The 20,909-nt window shown below is 40.4% G+C and overlaps 1 protein-coding gene across 1 annotated transcript in view; it reads right to left on the bottom strand.

Annotated features, from left to right (window-relative positions):
- Nucleotides 1–6,413: 6,413 nt before the first annotated feature.
- LOC108681903 (hemicentin-2) overlaps nt 6,414–20,909 on the bottom strand; it is a 91,962-nt gene continuing 77,466 nt past the window's right edge. Inside the window, exons 2-9 of the mRNA XM_018170984.2 lie at nt 11,438–11,630; nt 10,938–11,195; nt 10,469–10,665; nt 9,133–10,272; nt 8,107–8,964; nt 7,616–7,960; nt 7,055–7,465; nt 6,414–6,798 (exon numbers count right to left, since the gene is read on the bottom strand). Coding sequence (XP_018026473.1) covers nt 6,608–6,798; nt 7,055–7,465; nt 7,616–7,960; nt 8,107–8,964; nt 9,133–10,272; nt 10,469–10,665; nt 10,938–11,195; nt 11,438–11,630 — 3,593 coding nt within the window. The 3' untranslated portion in view covers nt 6,414–6,607. The remainder of the gene's footprint in view (nt 6,799–7,054; nt 7,466–7,615; nt 7,961–8,106; nt 8,965–9,132; nt 10,273–10,468; nt 10,666–10,937; nt 11,196–11,437; nt 11,631–20,909) is intronic.

Genomic DNA, 20,909 nt, shown 5'->3' with positions numbered 1-20,909 from the left:
ATACGTGAACCGTACGTGAGCTATGCCCCGTCGCCCCTGACGGGTTGTTCTGAAGTCGATATAAAAATACGCTTGAATTGCTGCTGACAAAGAAATATAATTAACTCGCGAAATAATCGAGATATAATTGGAAATAATAATTCAATAGTCAATTGAGAACATAATTACCTTAAATGAAAAATCCACTTAAGAGGCTGAAGCCTAGTAATGCGCCGAGTCAAGTGAGAAAGATTAGCCCAGTGAGAGTATAAATTGAAGCATGCGGTTAATTGGAATTGGTAATAGTTGCGGAGAAGCATCTTAAGATCTTAATTCGAATGAACTGGGCCAATCAAGTGAATGGCATGCAAATGAACGAGGTTGAAGAATGAGAGGAAATTTAGGACAAGATATTTTAATAATAATTTAAACCGGCGGCTGTCAAGGCTGGTCTCTTCTTTCCCTACTGAATTAAAGTTAGAGAGCGACGTAAACTCTTTATTTTAAGACAAATGGAAATTTTAAATCTAATTTTTAACATTTGAATTTTCAAAAATCTCTATCAATTACATTTCTAATACTATGGTACTCTCGAGCGGGGAGACTTCCCATCAGGGAGGCTTTTTATGACTAGTGCCTTGGCTTGTCAGAAATTCTAAGGGATTTTGCGCTACCAGGAACATGGTTCTAGGAACGTTCCTGTACCTCCACCACAGAGCTCGTGATGTCTGACTGCTGGTCTCAGTTGTAGGGTTAAGCTATTATTTATGCAGGATTCCTTGCATATATGTTCCCTGTATTTCACTTGCGGACGGCCGACGTCTCGTGTATATAACCCCCCCCTCAGGGGGGACTTCTGACGGGTGTCTGTGCTCGTCAGAAGTCCTATGGGATTTCGCGTTCCGACTGTTGGTCTCAGTTGTGGGGTTAAGTTATTATTTAGGTAGGATTCCTTACATTTCCCTTCTCTGTCTCTCGTGCGGGTGGCCGACGTCCCGTGTAAGCGACCTCTCATTCGAGTGTCTTAGTTTCTGTTGCTTTTCACTGTCCCTTCTTGTCACTTCGTCTTATTGAGATGCTAACGCTGCTGCTTTCGAGCCAACTTCGGCAGGCTGGACAATTGAGACCTTTCCGCCCTTGGAGATTATGAATTATTTGAGAATTTTGCAATGATTGAGACCTTCCGCCTTGCTGGCGATGTCAACTTCTGACTTCTAGTGCGAAATAGCTTGATATATGAAGCGCTAGCTAATCATCTTATTGCTACTGGCTATAAATTCAATGAGAGCAACAGGCGCTGGTATGGAAAGCCGCTCTTGAAAAAGTGAACAGATACAATTTTTTTTCGTGAGGGGCTTTTGACTCAGTAGTCATAGTAGAATTTAACATTGCTAGTAAAAGTTACTTCATCCAAATGTGTACATTACATTTAAAAAAGGAATTTAGCTTCAATTGCTGTTACTTATCCTCTTACAAGAGTCTTTGAATGTGCACGAAGTGTGTTCTGAATCTTTGACAGCACCATCGGCTGCTTGTGAATTATTGTCTAAGTTTGAACGAATTTATTAATCTTACTTTGAAATTTTTTGGTGACGGCAAATTTGACCGGAATCAAGGCATTAAATAATGTTTTAATAATCCACTCCTTTTACGACGTTGAATTGTAATTTAATCCTGCACATCTTTTCCGAGGCTTTGAATAGGCGGAATACCCACGAAAGTAAAAGAAAATTCAAGATAATAACAATACCACATCTAAATTGTATTCGGTAAAGGTGAAACTTAATAGAAATATGTCTCTTAATTCTGTTCTGGGTCATATAGGTGCGTTGACAAGAATGGCTACTTAATTTAATGCATAGGAGCTTTCTAGAACTTATTTTCCTCCCTTGACGTTTAGGAGAGAGGTCAGGAAAGTGAAAAACAACCTTGACGTAAAAATAAAGAAATTGAGCGAATATCCCTTAATTGGGTCTGACGTTCTGGTCAGACGTCAGGAGGGGAAATCAGCCGAGACCTGAGTCCTGACGTATATGTCAGACGTCAGGAGGCGAAATTAGCCGATACCTGATGTCTAGGTCAGACGTCAGGAGGCGAAATCAGCCTAGACCTGTCTCTTATACACATCTAGATGTGTATAAGAGACAGACCCAGGCTTGTCGGCGTCTGAAAATAAGAGTCGGTCACTTCAATGGGTAAGAATAGAATGAGCTATATAATCCGTTTAGTTAGCTAACATGGAGCGAATTGCGCCTGTAAAATATAAGAAAGAAGAGATTGTTTTTAACGGCTGACTTTTCTCAGCGCTAGGAGGACTGATGGTTTGAGTTGTTTGAACAGAAAAATGAATGTTATTTTTAGCTAATGTTGTTAAATCAATTGTTACCAGATTAGATGTGGTGTCTTTTAAAATATTTATAGATACATTAGTACTTACCGGGAAGCCCGATGTAAATTAGACTACACTCGACCTTAAGCTAGACTCGTTTGTTGTGATCGAGCAATGCTCAGAGCTGTCCAATTTGCAGTGCCTCAAATGCGCGAAGTTGCGCGTGTTTTACGGTTTGACATTATGCATCAATGATTATGGTTGTTAATTATTCAATGGTAAGTGATTTATTTAATTTTGTGTGGGTGTGATGAGTTATCGATGATTATATGGTAATCTGGTCAATCTAGAGCAATCGATGCAATGCTCTCTTTCTGTGGAATTATATTCTTTCCTACCTGTCATTTCAACTTCCACTGTAGTATCCCAATTAGTCATAGTCATGGAACTGAAACTTTCAACAAAAGCTAATTGCAATCTGACGAACTTGAATTGATTGATTGAAATAACTATTTTTGATGTATTCGTTCTTGAAGTTCATGAAATTTTATTCTCTAAAAGCGTAATTCAATCTAGTACCAAACTAAGATAACATCTACTGCAACTATAGCTCATAATAATAAAGCTTGTAATGTAAAGTATTTTTTAGAGCAGGGTTCATAAGAATCTATGTACCATGCTCGAAAGCATGCTGACAGCAGGGTTCGGTTTGGATACCTGCAGTATAAGCCTTCATTTTAATTTATAGCCCAGGACTTTATTATACTGTTACTTTTGCACTCATATTATAGCAAATGAATGGCAGTAATCGTTGCACTGAAACAAATTGTTACTTCCCAGAGTTTGCATTGCTATTGTGGCACTGTAGGAAAAAATTTCAGCTGTAGGAAAAAATTTCGCATTTTAGCGGTAGTGTTATTTTCTCAGCATTATTTCTTCTGTACTGATTAGCTCACTAAAAACTTGATAGCAAGAAAATGATAATAACTCCACGAAAATTCATGCTATCTGTAAAAAAAAACGTTTCGGAATCCAGCTCCATCGTCAGTTTGAAAATTATAGAACACAGATAAATCAGCAATTAGTACTGTTAAGATTACAAAAAAAACTAAGTGGTAAAACTTAGCTATTACAATTTAAAGTGGATAAGAGCTAAAAGCTGAATTTAAACTAGGCCTTTGTTTACAAATATACAATGATTCTAAAATGCGCCTATCAGAAACACCGGAAGAGGAAGGTAAAGCCTTGAAGTCACTATATCAGAAATTGGTATTCTGATAGTGTTTCTGATTTGCGCATCTTGGAATCATTTTAAACAGAGGCCTAGTTTGAATTCAGCTATTAGCTCTTACCCATTTGGAATAGTAAATAGCTAGGTTTTACTGTTGAGTTTTTTTTTGTAATCTAGACTGTACTAATTACTGATTTTTCTGTGTTCTAGAATTTTCAAACTGACGACGGAGCTGGACTCCAAACGTTATCTTTAAAGATAGTATGAATTTTTTGGAGTTTTTTTTTCTTTCAAGTTTTCAGTGAATTTGCGATTCGAGCAAACAAGTGACATTATTGCTGATTAGCTTCCGTCCAAGCAGTCCTAAACGTACTTGTTCTCATTTAAGTTTTCTGAACACTTGTTTCTCTAATGTTCTCTGCAAAGCTTGATTGCTTGCGTCGTTAACAAGAGTGGAACGTTGTTGCTCAGCGTGTAAATATAACTTCGATGTCATTCGTATGCTCAAAAAAGTGGAAATATTTCTGTCGAGAAAAGTTAAAACTCTATGTATTAAATTAATCGCAGAGGGATTGTCATAATTTGGTGAAAAAATTTCTAAGCTTTTAATTAAATGGAGTAAGTTTGGTGTGGATGCTTAGATACCCGAAACACTAGTTAGCTCTAACTTTTCTAGTTTAACTTACGTTTACTATTAAATACTTGCTTCCAGATGTGGAGATATTTCATGCCGCGTAAATTATTCCTTACTCACACACGTCTAATTTTGATGCATTGCTTTCTTAGGAATGGGATAAAAAATCCTCTTTAGGATTTCTTCCCACTTCTGTATGGTAATACTTTAGTGAGAAAACTTCCATATCTCGTAGTGCACGTCTTCCTATGCCGGATAACAAATGGGTTGTGAAGGCGTAATTTACTCTGCCAAACAAGGCCTGACTCCAGCGTGGTTGACAGTTCGGCGTCGTATATTCAGTTGAAAATTATGCAAGCTACGCGGTGGAAGAGGAATCAATCATTCAAATTACGAGCTTATGTTTCGTCCTTCACTAATTGTTTTGAAATAATTGTCAATATTATATTCATGCTTGTTTTCTCGTGAGATTTGATTCAATATTTGATTTCAAACGACCCGATATTTATCAATTTTATTAGTTTCATAGCTCGTAAACAACAGCATCTGCACCAATGTCAAGTCCTGCAGGAAATAACCACTGTTATGTACAAGCTTAATCTAGGTTTACAGAAATTATGTTCCACGTCCCATATGTTTACATTAAGGCAGTATATTTCTGACGAAAATTTTGTTTCATTTTCCGCAATAAGAACTAGCGGAACTAAATTTTTTTTCTACTGCTTTTCTAACAATGCATGATTACAAAAGCGCAAAAAAATGTACACCGATATTAAATTATATTCTGTGAACAAGTTGAGATCAAACAGTGAAACAAACGAAGACAGATGGTCTTCTGCATGACGCGTGATGAACAACAATTTATGAGCAAATTCTTCCTTACAACATGTGCAGCGGTCATAAATCTAGCGAGACACGCGAGAACTGTGCTCACGCGTCTGTATTTACAAGTGTCTTGTGCTGCCAATCAATTGTATATCTATGGATGAACACACTATTACATCTTATAGATCATATGTTACCACATCTCTTTTACACAATGAACGTTTAATCAATCGCCATCATAGTTAAGACTAGACACTCAAGCAGCAAATTGCAGAAGTATTGTCTTACCAGATCATAATGCTTCACCTAACTCACGTTGTATGCGTTTCAATTTAGAGAAATGTTATCTAAAAATACAGAACAACTTTATATTCGAATCGAAGGAATTCTTGCGGAGCGCTCGATTAACGAATACCGTCATAGCTTGCGCCGTATCTTTGATACCATACAGCTGCTGCATCACAAGATGCCATGCAGCTGCTGCATCTTTGGATGCCACGCAGCTGCTGCATTCGAAACTCGCGCAGCATCAGCGTTTCGTATTCCACGCTTTTTCAAAAGAACATAAAATTCCTACCGTCAGCCTCACGATTCTACAAGATCGGTAAAACGGAACGATTTGTCGTGTTGTAGAACCAAATGATTTAGTTGAATAATTTTTCCTGGAAACTTAAGCGATAACATTTCTTGATAACTAGAAATACCTTAACATGGCAACGTCCACTTAAATCGAAGGAAAACAAATCAAAATATACAAAGAATGCAACAGATTAATTATTGCTTCTGTACAATATATAAATATAATGACACGTTCGTGACCTCTACTAAATTATTGGTCCCCAGGTAATCCGTGGTCATATAAGTTGCAGGGTCAAGATAAGTTGCAGTAGTTAAACTGTACGTCAAGTATTTATAAGTATTGGTCTTAATTTAGAAATGTAGTCAGGACTTCACTTCGAGCGTGTACACTATACATAATTACTAGAAAATAAAAGGAGAATGGGATAAAAGTGAATTTACGATCCCGCTGACCGGTGACAAAAGTGAATTTTAACTGACGAAGCTAGAAATAAGCAGAGGATCTAAGTAGAGTTCCTTAAATATTAATATCACAGCCGCAGCAGGACACCGCGCTAAGTCTTCTACGGCGTCCGGTACAAATCTAAAGGCTTCCAGACGCCCAAGTTCCGCGCGACGTACGTCAAACCTTCCGCGTGAGGTGGGAAAATCGTGTAGTCTACTCGAGGTGAACATCAATCACTAAGTTTACAAAATAACTCTTATTGCGTGATGAGAATGAAATCTAACATCATTTAGCCAAATAATTTCTATGACATTCAAAAATAACTCTTATTGCGTCGTGAGAATGAAATCTAACATCATTTAGCCAAATAATTTCTATGACATTCAAAAATAACTCTTATTGCGTCGTGAGAATGAAATCTAACATCATTTAGCCAAATAATTTCAACGGCATGCCACTAATTTATAATTAAAACGAGGCATTGTACTCAACGAGATTCAGCAAAAGAATCTTCAAAGAAGATGATTTAAAGGCAAAACGAAGCACCCGTGACCACACGAGGGCAGAAAAACCTAAAGTGGAAAATCACACGATTATTTCCCTAATAATGCGTCGGTTGCGAGAATTGGGGGTCGAGTAGCCAGATTCTAAAGATTCGTCGAAAGAAATTTGCGGTTTGTTGTCCTGCTGAGGCTGCATGTTGTCGTGCATAGCCATGTTAGGGTCCATCTGGTGGTCCATATAGGGGTCCGGCATGCCGCTTACGTCATAGCCATCTGCAAGGAAGTAACAATTGATAGTTTAAAAATTTGTAGTAAAACATCGAGACATCCTAGCCAACATTACTCTTCCGACATGGTTATGTTCAGCAGATTTATGCCTCGAACTAATTTAGAAAAGCAAAATCCACTACAGCATGATGGACCAAATTCATGGAAGAATTTTCGACCTGTTTAGGAATCATTGATCTAAAAATTATAAAACTCAATACCCAATACAAAGCATTTCTCAGTAAGGAAGGTAGGCACTCACCAACATGATCCATCCTCTTCCTGTTTTTCTGCACCGAAGCGTAAGCGTCACCGTTGGCCATGTATCCATTTTGCTGTGGCACGCCAGGGTAGTAGCCGTTGTCGTCCTTGCCCATGAGAGGTTGTTGGTGGGGAGCCATCTGCATCTGGTGCGGTACGGGGGTCTGGTGGGGACTTGAGGGAGGATAGTGGCTGTAGTCCCCGTATCCTGAGATGCCGTAGCCTCCGTGGAGCATCGGGTCGTACGGGTACCGAGGATCGCTACCAGGGGTCATCTGAGGAGGCTGTGTTGTGTTGGTGTCGTAGTTGCCGGGGTTGACGCCGCCATTCTTCACCTGCCACAGCGAGTCTTGGGAGTTGACGGAGCCGCCGTTGTTGGAGTTCGAATAGCTATTGTCCATGTAACCAATACCTGCACGACAAATTGGAAATGTTGAATGGAAATAATAAAATAATTTCACATGGTATACTGTTTTAGAAGAATAGTTTCACTCAACAAAACATCAGTCGAAACAAAACAAGAATTTTCCCCAAATATAATGAAATAAAATTGTAAACTAACCATTGTTTTGCTGACTTGGAGGCATCTGGCCATAAGTGAAAGGCTGTTGCGAGTTGTAAATGGAAGGTTTAGAGACGTCCTCGATTCCGTTCTGAAGAGATCCGTCCATGGCTTTATTGTCGCGCCCGACTGTGTAGTAAGGAGGCGGAGGAGCTTGTGAAGACACGCCGCGGTGGGCAACTTCCATTTCCCCGGCTTTTTTCTTGAGCTTAGATCCCTTACGCCGGCGACAGCAGCACAAGAGTATGAGGGCGATCAGCGCAAGCGCCATGATGCCGCCGATGATGATTCCTACCCAATACTGAAGGCCGGAAGACTTGTAGGCACGAGCTGGAAGCACATCCACTGTTGAATAGATAAATTGTTAGACATGTTGATGTACGTTTCGCTTGAGCTTCAACAGTAAAACTAAGACAATCATACTTATTTTTTTGAGTCAGCCCATTATCAAATAGTTTATAATCAAAGGCTGAAAACTTGAGTGATCTCACCTTTCTGTGCTTCGATGTATGGGCCACACAGCATCTCCATGCCCACAGCGCAGAGCCGAACTTGTATTTCTTCGGGATATTTTTCATCGATCGCGATTTCCTCATACTCCTTGCCGCTCAGAGGATATTCAGAGGAAATAACTTCCCACTCGGAGGTTCCTTGAGGCTTCTTCTTGATCTGACCAACGAGCAACAGATTAGTTGAGCGAACTCGGAAGCTCACTACTCGATTGAGAATTTCGAAGTACACTTGTTCAGGCTCAGGAATAGACGCCGCTTCAACGCCAGTGTTCACTTGTAGAGGAGCAGAGAAATCACTCATGCCCTTGATGTTGTTGGCGCGGACCTTAATGCGGTACGCCGTCTGTTCTTCCAAATTGCGAATAACGCAAGGATTTTGGTACTGACAGTCATATTCCTGCTGGGAGCCTAGTTCAGACTCGATTTGCGCAATAAATTTGGTTCTTTCGATACCACCGTTGAAACCTTCCTCCCATTTAACCTCAATGCTATTGGTTCCGATTGACACCAATTGAATTTCAACGGGAGGCTCAGGAGGGCCTTTAGGCTGAAGTTTGAGTGTTGTCGTGTGCTCGCCGATGGTATTCTCGCCCTTGCATGTATAGTCACCGTAGTCCTCGTCAGTAACATCAGAGATGTACAACTGTGAAGCATAGACATCTTCTTGTAAGGCTGTCTCATTTGTAGCGAAGCGAGGGTCGTTTCGGTGGATTAAATTATTTCCTCTGAACCACTGGAATGAAGGGTTAGGGAAGGACTGCATTAAACAGACCAGCACGGCATTTTCGCCCACGTCAAACGCGACTTTGTTATTCTTGTGAACAGTGATGGGCGCATCTGAAAATAAATAATCATTCATTAGAAGCAGAAATTGAAAAAGCTTATATCCGAGGTATAAAAATAATTGGGTGCAGATGTTCCATTCATGTGTATTAACATTAATGACGACAGCATAAAGTTAAATATAGTTTTAGTTGCTAAACGTTAATCATCAGTTTTACTTACGTTTCACGCGGAGGAAGAGAGGAGTACCGACTTCTCGCACTTCATTGCTGAACAAGCATTCATAGATACCACGATCTCGAGCCATCATCTGATTACTATTTTTCCTTTTGCTGCCCTGGAACATGAGCTTGGACTGTACAGTGTACACCCCGTTGCTGCCAAGAGCCGACTGCTGCACTGCCACGTCATAGAGACCATCAGCTGGCAAGATTTCATTCCCATCTTTGACCCAACGAACTTTAGGCTCGGGCTTTCCTTGGGCTCTGCAGGTGAGGCTCACATCGGTTGCGCCGATGCTCTCCACTGAGGTTTCAGGCAAAGACTCCAGAATGCTGGGAGCCTGGTAGACTTTGAGCGGCATGGAAGCCGTAGTGCCTTTGCCTAGCCTATTGGAAGGCGTACAAGTATATGTACCCTCATCGGCGTACGCTGCCTTTGGGATGGTATAATTCGGCCCGACGAGCAAAGGAGTTTCTGAGTCATGGCGCCGCCACTCGTATCTTGGGGTGGGCCAACCTGGAGGATTTGATCCACATGTCAAAACCACGGCTTCGTCCAACACCGCTACAGGAGTCGAGAGCTTGATGAAAGTTTTACCGGGAGCGTGACGAATACGAACCGCGACGGTAGCGTTCCCGACCCGGTCGCTTCCTTCTTGATTGGTGGGAGCCAAAAAATTAACAGCCCGACACACATAATTGCCTTGGTTGGTTGCTGTGACACTGTTAATCCTCAGAATATCTCCGCTCTGCCTGAAAGACTCGTCATCTACTTTGTACCATTCAATTGTTCTGGGGGACGGATTAGCAGTAACGTTGCAAGTAACCACAAGATTTTGACCTTCTTCTAAATCTTTGCTGGCAGGGACCGTTACTATGGGTCCATAGAGAACGTCTAGAGTGACCTCTCTCTCGCGTAAAATACCAAGACTGTTGTCTGCTTGGCAGATGTAACGGCCAGCCTGTTCTTCAGTAGCCTGTTCGATGAATAAAGTTTGTCTCGTGTCAATGAACTTCTTCCCTCGTGTCCACCGGACATTCTTCACTGGGGGTTTGGCGTCAACTTCGCACGTCAAGGTGGCAGGTTCACCACGTTCAACACGCATAGGATTTGCAGGCCCTATCGTGATGCGGGGATAATCTGCAAAAAAAAAAAAAATCAGCAACGCTAACGAAATCATAATACGCAAATTCTTTTGACTTTGCTTTATCAGAGATATGAAATATATAAAGAAATATATACATATTTGTTTTTTTTTAAAGATATCCAACAGTTTTCTTGGAAAATAGGGAAGATATGAATAAAAAAACATCGATATAATAATTTCGGCCCTTACAGTCAACATCCAAAGTAACCGATGTTTCCATCCGTTCGCCCTCGGCAAGCGCTCGATTGGAGACGACGCAGCGATACTCGTTGCCGTGGTCTTCCTTGGTGGGACTGATGGTCAGCACCGACGTGGTGGCCTCGTCACGTCCGCCCCCAGGCTTCAGCACGCTTCTTAGTTTCTCGTCACTGCCTTGACGATACCATCTGCACAAGGAACACTCGGTTACTGGTAACGAAGAGGCTATGGACAGCCTACGAGTCACATAACATACATCCTGCAACTGCGGTGCGTGTGGTAGCCTTCTTGCGAGACGCTCGTCTTGGAAAATTAAATCGTGTCAAATTTTTATTCCTTGAAATAACAAATTACACAAGTTAAATTCAAGCATTAAACGTACGAATTTCCATTAAATCGTCCTAACAACATAGTTCAAAACATAGAACATTATAAATCCTTTCCACAACATCGTTCTTACATGATTTGGGGGTCAGGGGAGCCTCCACTGGATGAGCAGGTGAGCTCAATAGGTTTGCCCTCGACAGCCTTGGGTTTCTGGGGCGTGATGTGAGGCGAGCCCGGCGGGATGAGAACCGTCAGGTTGACGACGGTGTTGTGCAAGACGCTACCCGAACCTTCCTTCACGCTACGACACTCGAACATGCCGTTGTCGCGATCATACGTTGCGCGGTTGATCGTCAAGTCATAACGGCTCTCAGATTCAACGAAGTTTATGCTGTAGAATAAAAAATGTATCAATTTATTATTATCCGGGAGAGTTATTTATTTGGAAATTCTAGGCCTCAAGACTCTCAGGTTTAAGATCTTTAGAGATGGTTTGAAGCGAAATGAATTTTTAGGCGAAATCCAATTTATGCCTGAATGGCTAAGAATTATATTAATCATAAAAAAATTGATTTTAGAGAAGCTCGAGATGAGCATTTGAAAAAGTACATATAGATATACTTATTTTCTCACCGGTAATTGGCATCAAGGGCCTGGTCTCCGAAGGCGACATTGTCGACCTCGCCGTTCCTGTGTCTCATCCAGTAGAGCACCCCGCTCAGCAGACGAGGGTTGCTGAAGTGACATTCGAGGGTAACGTCGCGGCCCTCTAGGACGTCTAGAGCCTCCTCTCGGCGAGCGCCCTCTACCATTAACGTCCATAATCCTGTAAGCGACAAAAAATGTTACCTTATAGCTCGCAAATTAATGACGTTAAATCTATCGAATAAAGTCGGCGAAATAATAACGACTGACTTAAAAATAATATGTAAGTAAGGATATTCGAAAATGTATGATATCGACGAACTTGAGATTTTATACTTGTTTGAGACTAGATGCTACGCTAACTCGACTGTTCTTTCGCGATCTCGAGAATATCGTTAGTAATTCATAAAAGTACTTGACGTGAGCTGAGCACCTAAACTGAAAAGTCATTAGGTAGGTTATTTAAGCATCCACATTTTACACACAGAAAACCAACAGCCTCCAATACTAAGTTCGGAGAGCCGCAGTTCGGATCTACGGTCATTGCACCAGGGCGACACAGGCACCCCGTAACACGCGGAAAAGTGAATGGGTTATGCTGTGCAAATATTAATATACTTTCAGCACATAGCATGCACTGATACGCCCACCAACCGAGCCAAACTGGGACAGAAAGACACACACAAGAGTAAAAAATATATCACTATTTGGATAAAGTCTCACTCATTTCTCCGAGTGGAGGGTGGATGCGACAAACAACGCAATATCAGGCAAGACAATAACGGTGCAGCATTGAGAGCTACAGCGAGCCATGATAAAGATGAAGGCGATAGTGAACGCTCATTGATGAAGGCCGAGTATTAGCAACGAAATAATGACCGAGCAGATCAAACGATAAGAAGTTCACTGATCGTGCAGATCCGATCAGATCTTTACGATGCCCTCACACAGGACAAAAATGAAGGAAAATTGGAATGGTAAACTCGACTCAGGCGACGACCTCATCACTGACGATATATCGCACGCATATATCACGCTAAGTATTATGTATCACAGTTTAATGTTTAGACAAAAAATCAGTCGTTCATGATTTAACCGTAACAACAGAATGATATTTTAATTAATTTCTACAATAAACATTCAAGGTACAAACCTAGCATCGTAAAGAGTAAAAATAGAACGGCGTTAAATTAAATAGCCTATAGTCCTATACTATATAGGATGCGATGGCAAATACCTGAAGACTGAAGTCATAAGACAAAAAAAAAAATAAGTATTTCTTGAGATTTCTGGTCCAAACGAGTATGTATAAAGTTGACTGGTCAGCTCTAATGAAACATTAATTCTTGTTACAAAACAAGTCAGGATATCAAAAAGAAGTTAGGTGGTCTTGTCGAAATGAAGTCAATGTAAAAAAAAAAATAAATTTGTGGTAATAAAATGACACACAAAACCGCAAGTTCGTTCAACAGAGCATGAATCACGAACGTCAAACAAGTTTCAATAAATCGTATGACCGACGGAACAAGAAAAAGTACACATTGGGAGCAGATAATTCACAACGTGTGAGGCCTCGTTCGCCAAGACGGATGACGCAAAATGACAGCGCTTAAATATTGCTGGTGGCTGAGCAATTTTATGACCCTATTCCTGACGCGCGCACGGCATTCCTGTACAAAAACGCGCATGAAAATACCTGTGCCATGCATGAAGAGACGCACCAGACAAAATACTCCAGTCTTGATTTTAGAGTTTTTTTCCAGTCTTGATATCAGATTTTTTTTCATTTACCCTTATTTGTACATTTTTTGACTAAGTACAGCATGGTATAGAATTTGCTTCAGACTATGGTAATAATTATTGTGATGAATAATGAAATACAAGATAGTGACTAGAATTTTGCACTCGCATGCAAACTAATGACCAGATGCAGACGAGATCCGCAACTTTCTCTTGCCCTCAACCAGTGAAATAAAAAATCCCTAGGGCCTGGCATGAGCAAAAACAAGACAGTCGCTGTGCAGCGTGCGCACGCAATAGAAGTGTTCGCAACAAAAACATATGAAGGAACCTCAGACGTGATGGCGAAATTCCTGATATACTGAACATGGCATTTAAAAAACATCGAACTGAGTCGTGAGGCATTACAGCAAATTGCAGTCCGGCGGCTTGGCCAAGTCCAAATCAGCCAATTCTATGAACGTTTGACGATTAATGGTCTTGTGAAAACAATTGTTCAACAACTAAAACTACAAGCCGATTCGACGGGCAATGAACATTTCAAGAGCTATAATGGGAGATAATAAAAGATGTAAAATACATAAAAAAATAGATAAATATTTTTTCTTTGAATAAATCAGGAGCAGAGAGAAGAATATTTAAATAAAATAATTGAACAATGCAGAAAATAAAACACGAAATATAATGTAAATAAAATCAACATAGAAGTTGAAAATTTCGTTAACATACAGTGTATATAGTCTTAACATATAATATAGAGGTAATAGTTGTAAAGTTTATGTGTGTAAAAAAAATTCAAATTTTTACTACTTCAAATGATTGCGGTATTTATAAAATAATTATGGAGCAAGGTAATGGGAATAGCAATACTTATAATATTATTTCATCCTTCTTTTCTACTTTCCTAATTGACGTGTTATTTCAGACGAAAGCGATATAAATTCTAAAACACTCAAATTCTGCGTAATAATGGAACATTTTATTTAAAAAACTGAAATGTCGAGACCCAAAACAAAAGTAAAGGAATTAAGTAATATCCAAGGACCGCGGACACTGCGACTTGAGCGACACGAGGCAGGGACTCGAGATTCGTGTGTGGATGGAGCGAGCAGCATCCTGCTCGGTGGGCTGTAAGTGCTTCGCAATTACGGCAGCGCAATAAGAGAGCGTCTGGTCACGAACCTCGCTTGCCATGATTACGTTCCAGTGCAAGCCATGAGATCAAGCGGCCTAAGCAGTGCCATCGCCCCACGATTGAGCAATAATGAAATGATTCAAAGATGTCTCCTGATTAGAGCTGACATTAGGTTCACTGGCTATCAGTAAATGATTGATCTATCGTCAATTGCATCTAATAATACTAAGTAATTGAATCCCGAAGATTAGTTACTATTTATCAGGTGGTCATTTCGAATTCGATGCGTCTGAATTATAAAACAATCAAGGGAGGATAAATCGGGAGAATATATCGAAAGAAGAAAGTGAACTTTGTCAAATCTAGGTTTCACCTGAGAAGCCGAAATATAAATTTATGAAGCATTCAACATAACAATGTCTTCACACGAAACAATTGCTGGCTTCGTTTCGTGCCAACAGATAATCCTAGAGGCAACTGACCCATCAGATTGTACGTGCCACAGCTTCTCCCAAGTTACTTAAAACGGCAGCTGCGTTCCTCAAAATTCAAAGGCGAGCACAACCTCAGGCTCAGGATAAACTGTCAGATGGACCGCAGGGTCCAGTAAGTTGTGGCAGAGGTTTATTCGCGCTTTCATAATACATGTTCAGAGCTCATATTTTCTATCATTTGTCGCCGCTAAACATATTATTATATCACCGCTCATCTTATCAAGTCACGTTGTTGAGATTAAAAAAAATTAACGTAAAATTAAAAAAAATTAAAGTCACACTACAAGGTAACCATAGAACAGGAACGCATCAGGACCCGCCAAGAAAAGTAGGTAATCACTTCCCCAGTAATCGTAACTGCGAGAAACCGAATTTGTCACGGCAAATCTGGACCTGAACGTCTTTTGACTGTCACAGATGAGTGACATTAGTTCCTGTACGAAATAATTAAGATTCACGGTGGCCTGATAATTTTATTTACGAATCGACATGAAAAAGAAAGATATCGTAATAATGATGCTCAAAGATCTGGATAAAAGGTTGTTAGAGAAGCTATAAGAGTAAAGAATGTCAGAGGGAGATAATGCTGAGGAACTTCAGCGCAGGCTTGCGCTAGGTTGCGGTGTAGCGGCTATGGAGAGAGCCGCGGGCTGTCCTGCGAGGTCTTTCTTCGCAATCAAGCACTTTCTAATTCGGACATCTAGAATCACAGCTCACCGAGGCCTTGCAAGTGCGTCAACGGTGAAAAACTTGGTAGCGAGGATGCATTTTTGGAATAGCCACCTCGTTCCTCGGAAAAAATATAGGGTTGAGATTGCTATACTGTGAATTCTACTGCTCTTTAATTTCATACTTAATATAGACAAGAGAAATACTTCTCTCGTTATTCAAGTTATTATTTAAGTTATTAGGCCAATTACTTAAAATTGTACGGGCATATCTTACGCTTGTAAATGAAAATGACTTAACTAAATGTAACTTTGGGCGATGAATCGTGTTTATTGTAACACAGAGGAAATGATATCAGAAACTTCAAAACATGGGCCTCAAAAATTTATCAGTTAGATTACGGGCATTAAAGAGAATGTTGAATCATGGGACTCATGAGCAGGATAGCGAGCGCGGGAGGCGGAGGAGCGCCAGGCAAGGTCTTGCTCAAGCCTTGCGTCACGCCGGCCTCGAGTCGCGGGTTCGAATTAAGAAGCGATCTTGTCGTCCTTCCAGCGCGTCACTCCAAGCATTTCCGTCAGAAAAATTTGTTTTTACAACGAAAACAAGATCGATCGGTTTAGAAAACAGTTATTAACATTATGTTTAAAATCATGATGGGGAAAAGTATTAAATTTTGCATTTGAGAGCATACAACTTAAATCATTATGAACTCAGACACAGAATTTAGTAATTACCCACACATCCAGAATTTTAGTAAATATTGATAGGCTTGATAACAAAACGCTAAAATTCAATTCTAAGTTTATAAAATCTTCGAAATAATCAAGCTGAAATTATGAAAAGGCACTAAGTTCTAGAGTCTAGACCAATACATCGGGCCTTTGTTTATTTTCATCTCAAGTGAGAAATTCACCTCGCGGTTAGAGAGCGCACGGAAATTTGGGTCCAACATGCACTGTTGAACTTGGCAGCAAAAATCGGCGTGTAAAAACTCAACATTGAAGGCCTAACCACAACGTGTTTCCAGACGATTGCGCAAGGTTTCTTAGGTAAGGACGGGGAAAAAAACGCCACAAGAAATCCTGCCATGTGCTCCTCCAATCGTTGTATCCGCCGAAGAATGTTTCATGATGTACGAGTGAGAAAATTGTAGAGCTACAAGCGCATAGATTAAATTAGTTTGTGTGTTGACAACGCCGTGATACATGTGCACTAATAATGACTAGTAGACATTCCCAATCATAGCCACAACATCATAAAAAGGCCATAAAGGAAGCATGAACAACAAACCGAGGTTGAAAGTTTGAACCATGCTTGCAGCACTGTCGATTAATATAATGATTTCATGTTTTCCAGGCCAAAAAATTGGTAAAAAAGGGAACGGCAATTGAAATTCAAAACTATAATTCATATAATTCAATAATCATACACTAGACACAAGAATTGCTTGACAGGCATAGGAATGACACTTGAATCTATATATCTTATTTCGAAGTATAAAAACCACTGCTGGGTGAGTTGCACAGAAAGGTCTGATGGTCGTTATGGCGCCACAGCGGGAGCATTATGGATGCAAAGTTTGAGCAGCACGCGAGTGTGGTAAGATATTGCACGCAACGACGACTTCAGAGAAGCTTGTCAACATAACCCTTGCTCAAGGGACCAGTCGGAGCATATCGCACACGTACTGGATAGTCTTCAAACGGAGATACGCTTCGGAACACAAGGATCTTTCAGATACTTCATAAAAAGAAAGAGGCTCGTTAACAAGTTTTTTTTTTTGAACAAAAACGACTATCGGCCAACTGTCGTCAGGAACATAATTTATTTGAACTTAATTATTTTTTAGGAAATACTTACAGCGCTTAAGTCATTCCAAACATGATGTATATTTTCGTTTTTAGGGGTGGTACACGATTGAGTACCCAATACACTTATTGTTAAAATTTAAAAATGTTATTGATGGGTTAACCAAACAAGAGAAAAGTTTGATGAAAGTTAGCAGGAAGTACGTACTAAGGAAGTAAAAGCTTTCAAAAGCTAAGATCAACGCAAACCTGCTATTTATTCATAATTGCGATAAAAGCATCATTCAACTTCCCTCCAGCGTCACAGCCAACGGACATTGTATTCCTACTTCCTCAGCATCCGGCAACGGTCAAGTGTAAAATAATCTCCGCAGGACACGCAACGGCTTAAATTCAACGGACGCGAACTCTACTTCCTGTCCCAAGAAAATATCACTGAAGTGAGACAAGGTAAAAAGCATGTTTTATTTCACGTCAAAATTCTGCCTGGAAAGTGACGATTTGTCAGTGCAATTACATTTACAATGAATCAGAATGTAATGTCATTACAGGAGAGGGCGCTGAAACGCACATGAAAGATGTGAACAGGAAGAAGGAACTGCGCTCGGCTGCTCATTCAGAAACACTACCGCGCGACAACGCTCTCATTTTTGTAACGAGGATCGTTTGCCAGCAGGAGTAATTTTCTACTATACTTGCTCTCGAAGAAATGTGTTCACTAATTGGCGCATTGCAGCACGGAAGACTTATTTTCGGCTAATCTTTAACGGGTATACTTAAAATTTACAATATGCAATACAATCACAATAAATAAAGATATATACAGGAAAAGTAGTCCGATATATTTATAAAATACCCGCTCGTTTAACATACACTGACACTGATGATAATGATTATTTGATTAAACGTTTCACACCGGCGACATATTATGAAATGCCGCTAAATCAAATCCACAGTTGAATCGAAATCTTAAAATCTGACCAGTACAAATGGGCAATCAATCCATCAGAACATATATTACATGAAAGATTTGGAAAATTTTAATTATTCAGCTGCCATTACAAGTCAACATCCTGTTACCATCACATTAGGCAAAATACAGTAATTATCAAGCTCAAGATAAACAAAGAAGATCCTGGAATGCTACAGGGGCAAAGCCCTCTGAAAGCATCCATTATTAAACTGTTGGACCGATGAGCAACCGCTCCAGTTTTTCACACGGCTCGCAAAGTGAAGCTTCGGGAGTGCATCAATTTGCACCAAGTCGGCGAATCACGGAGCCGCTAAGACCAGGTTAGGCAGGAAACAACTGCGATGGATCCCATGCTTTTATTCCCATGAGCCAAAGCATACATCATGCGAGTCCAGCAATGGAGCATTCGATGATTAAAAGACGCCAGTAACACAAAGAAGCATAACCAATTATAAAGAAAGCATTCTAATTGTTATATTTTACAGTTTACAAAAATTTTAATCTAATGATTACACAGAACTAACAAATGAATTGGTCACAGAAAAAAAATTTTCAGCGTAAAATTTTAGCCCTCAAATTAAAAATTATTTGGGTTGAGACCTTGAAATGATCGATTGCGAGCCAGTCTTCGTTTGAACAAAATTTCCAATAATGAAAAGAACACTTGGGAAGGGGATCGTGATGGCTGGCATCGGTAGCAATCTTTATCATCGTTAGCATCTTAGGAGCGGCACACAGAGGCCATCTGTTCTATTAAGACTGACCCACTTATGGAGCTTTCCTCATCAAAGCCTAGGTGGTCAAGCTACGTGATCAGTGTTGGCTTTCCTCTCAATTAAGTTTTTGGCCAAAAAAGGAACGAGGGACAATTCTGACATCTTACTCTACGCTATCGTCCGGCATGCAAATTCAATGATTATTCTTACGTAGGTTCAGGTAATTTTCACACATCAAAGCTAACAGTTCACATCAAAGCTAACATCTAAACGGTGGAATAAAGTTTTACCGAATGAACACGTCGGTGCTACTAACATTGCCTCAAAATACAACTTGCCAAAGGATGGATACGTCGTGAACGACTACCCGCCAACTTAGCCAGCAACCAGTAATTCAGAAGACGTAGAGGAAGCCAAATAAAGAGCGATAAGGGCTGTAGGAGGACCCAGAAGCTCTACGTCGTGGCCCTACGGCTGAGTTAGTATCGGTAGCCCTGAAGCAAATCATCGCTCGAGGGCGAATTCGGTGGAGCGGCGGAAACGCTCGGCTGCTTCTTGAAACACACAAAGGTAGACAAACCAACCGTGAGTGTGTGAAGATGAAGGCAGGTTGCCGTGTGGGGGAGAGGAGCAAGCACTCGACGCGTTTGCAAACACTTCAACAAATCATAAAATGGTTGCGGTTTGTTTACCGCGCCTTTGCATAAGGAAATTTTTGTCTTCCCCAAGGAGACATGCAAGGAGTAAGAAATTGACGAATATGGTCATCAAACAAGTAAGCCTAAGACGAGTTAATGGCACAGCCCTAGGCCTCAATTACAGGTGATGAGAGGATGGAATTGAGAAAGCCAACAGATGGACCAGCGATGCGCTGTGCTCACTGGAAGACAAAGCAAACTCACAGGAACGATGGAAGGAGTTATTGTGGGATTGGTCACGGTCCACAATTGCCAGCTCATGTTCACCAGGATTATTGCACTGACTGCAGAAAAAATGGACATTGAGAGGTTGGATCTAATCGAAGTTTTGGATCATAGTCTTAATTTAATTACGTATCGATCGTTATGAAGCAACATTGGCCTTTCCATGCAAAAAAATGCAAACGGTTTACAGGAAGCTAGTCATTGTCCGGATTAAAATTCGAGAGTTAACTTGAAAGTTGGAAAATATCATCGAATCCAAGAAAATTGCAAAATATATCGCTAAAAGAAGGGAAAACTACAGTGAAATCGACGAGGTTGAAAAACTTAATCTGGTGCTGGCATTAATAAAACTGACTTTAAATTTAAATCATGTGATGTCAATGTCTCAGGGTCAGGGTGACTTGCTCGCCATTTCTATGAAGTAATGAAGAGGATGAAAAAAAAGTACCGACCAAGGGCGGGCACTTAGAGCTCTTGAAGACGAGCATCGAGAAGCGCAAAAACGACGTAATGGAGACGAATGACAACAGCTAAGAGGAGGGAGAGCACCCGACATATGCGACTTTTTCCAAGCATATTCGAAGGAAGTGGTTTGTACACTTGTGACCAAAAATCGCGAGGGAAGCGGAATAAAAAAAAAACAAATAGCCGAATCAGTACAATTAAATCAGGCTAAAAATCACGCACCATATTTTTTGGGGAAAAATGCGGAATTTCAATTCGGTTTTTATCTAAGTAGAATTTTCCATTTCCCTTTGTACTAGTGATGTAAGAAAGCTTTATTGATTAAATAGAATGTCACGGAGGATGAAAATAACCACGCATGAAACCTCACACTTTTTGGGGTCCATAATATTTACAACTCCCAGGTTTAGCACCGAAGTTAACGGAGATTTAATCAAGTGTTGAACGAGTTAATTTTCTTGACAGACAAAACGGCCGGATAGTGAGAGCGATTCTATTTTGGTAGCAACGGAGGGGAAGTCGTTGGGGACGAGA

The sequence above is a fragment of the Hyalella azteca genome, unplaced genomic scaffold, assembly GCF_000764305.2.
Source record: "Hyalella azteca isolate HAZT.00-mixed unplaced genomic scaffold, Hazt_2.0.2 contig7568, whole genome shotgun sequence".
Lineage (NCBI taxonomy): Eukaryota > Metazoa > Arthropoda > Malacostraca > Amphipoda > Hyalellidae > Hyalella > Hyalella azteca.
The sequence above is the reverse complement of the archived record's forward strand: the minus strand, read 5'-3'. Positions and strand labels throughout refer to the sequence as shown.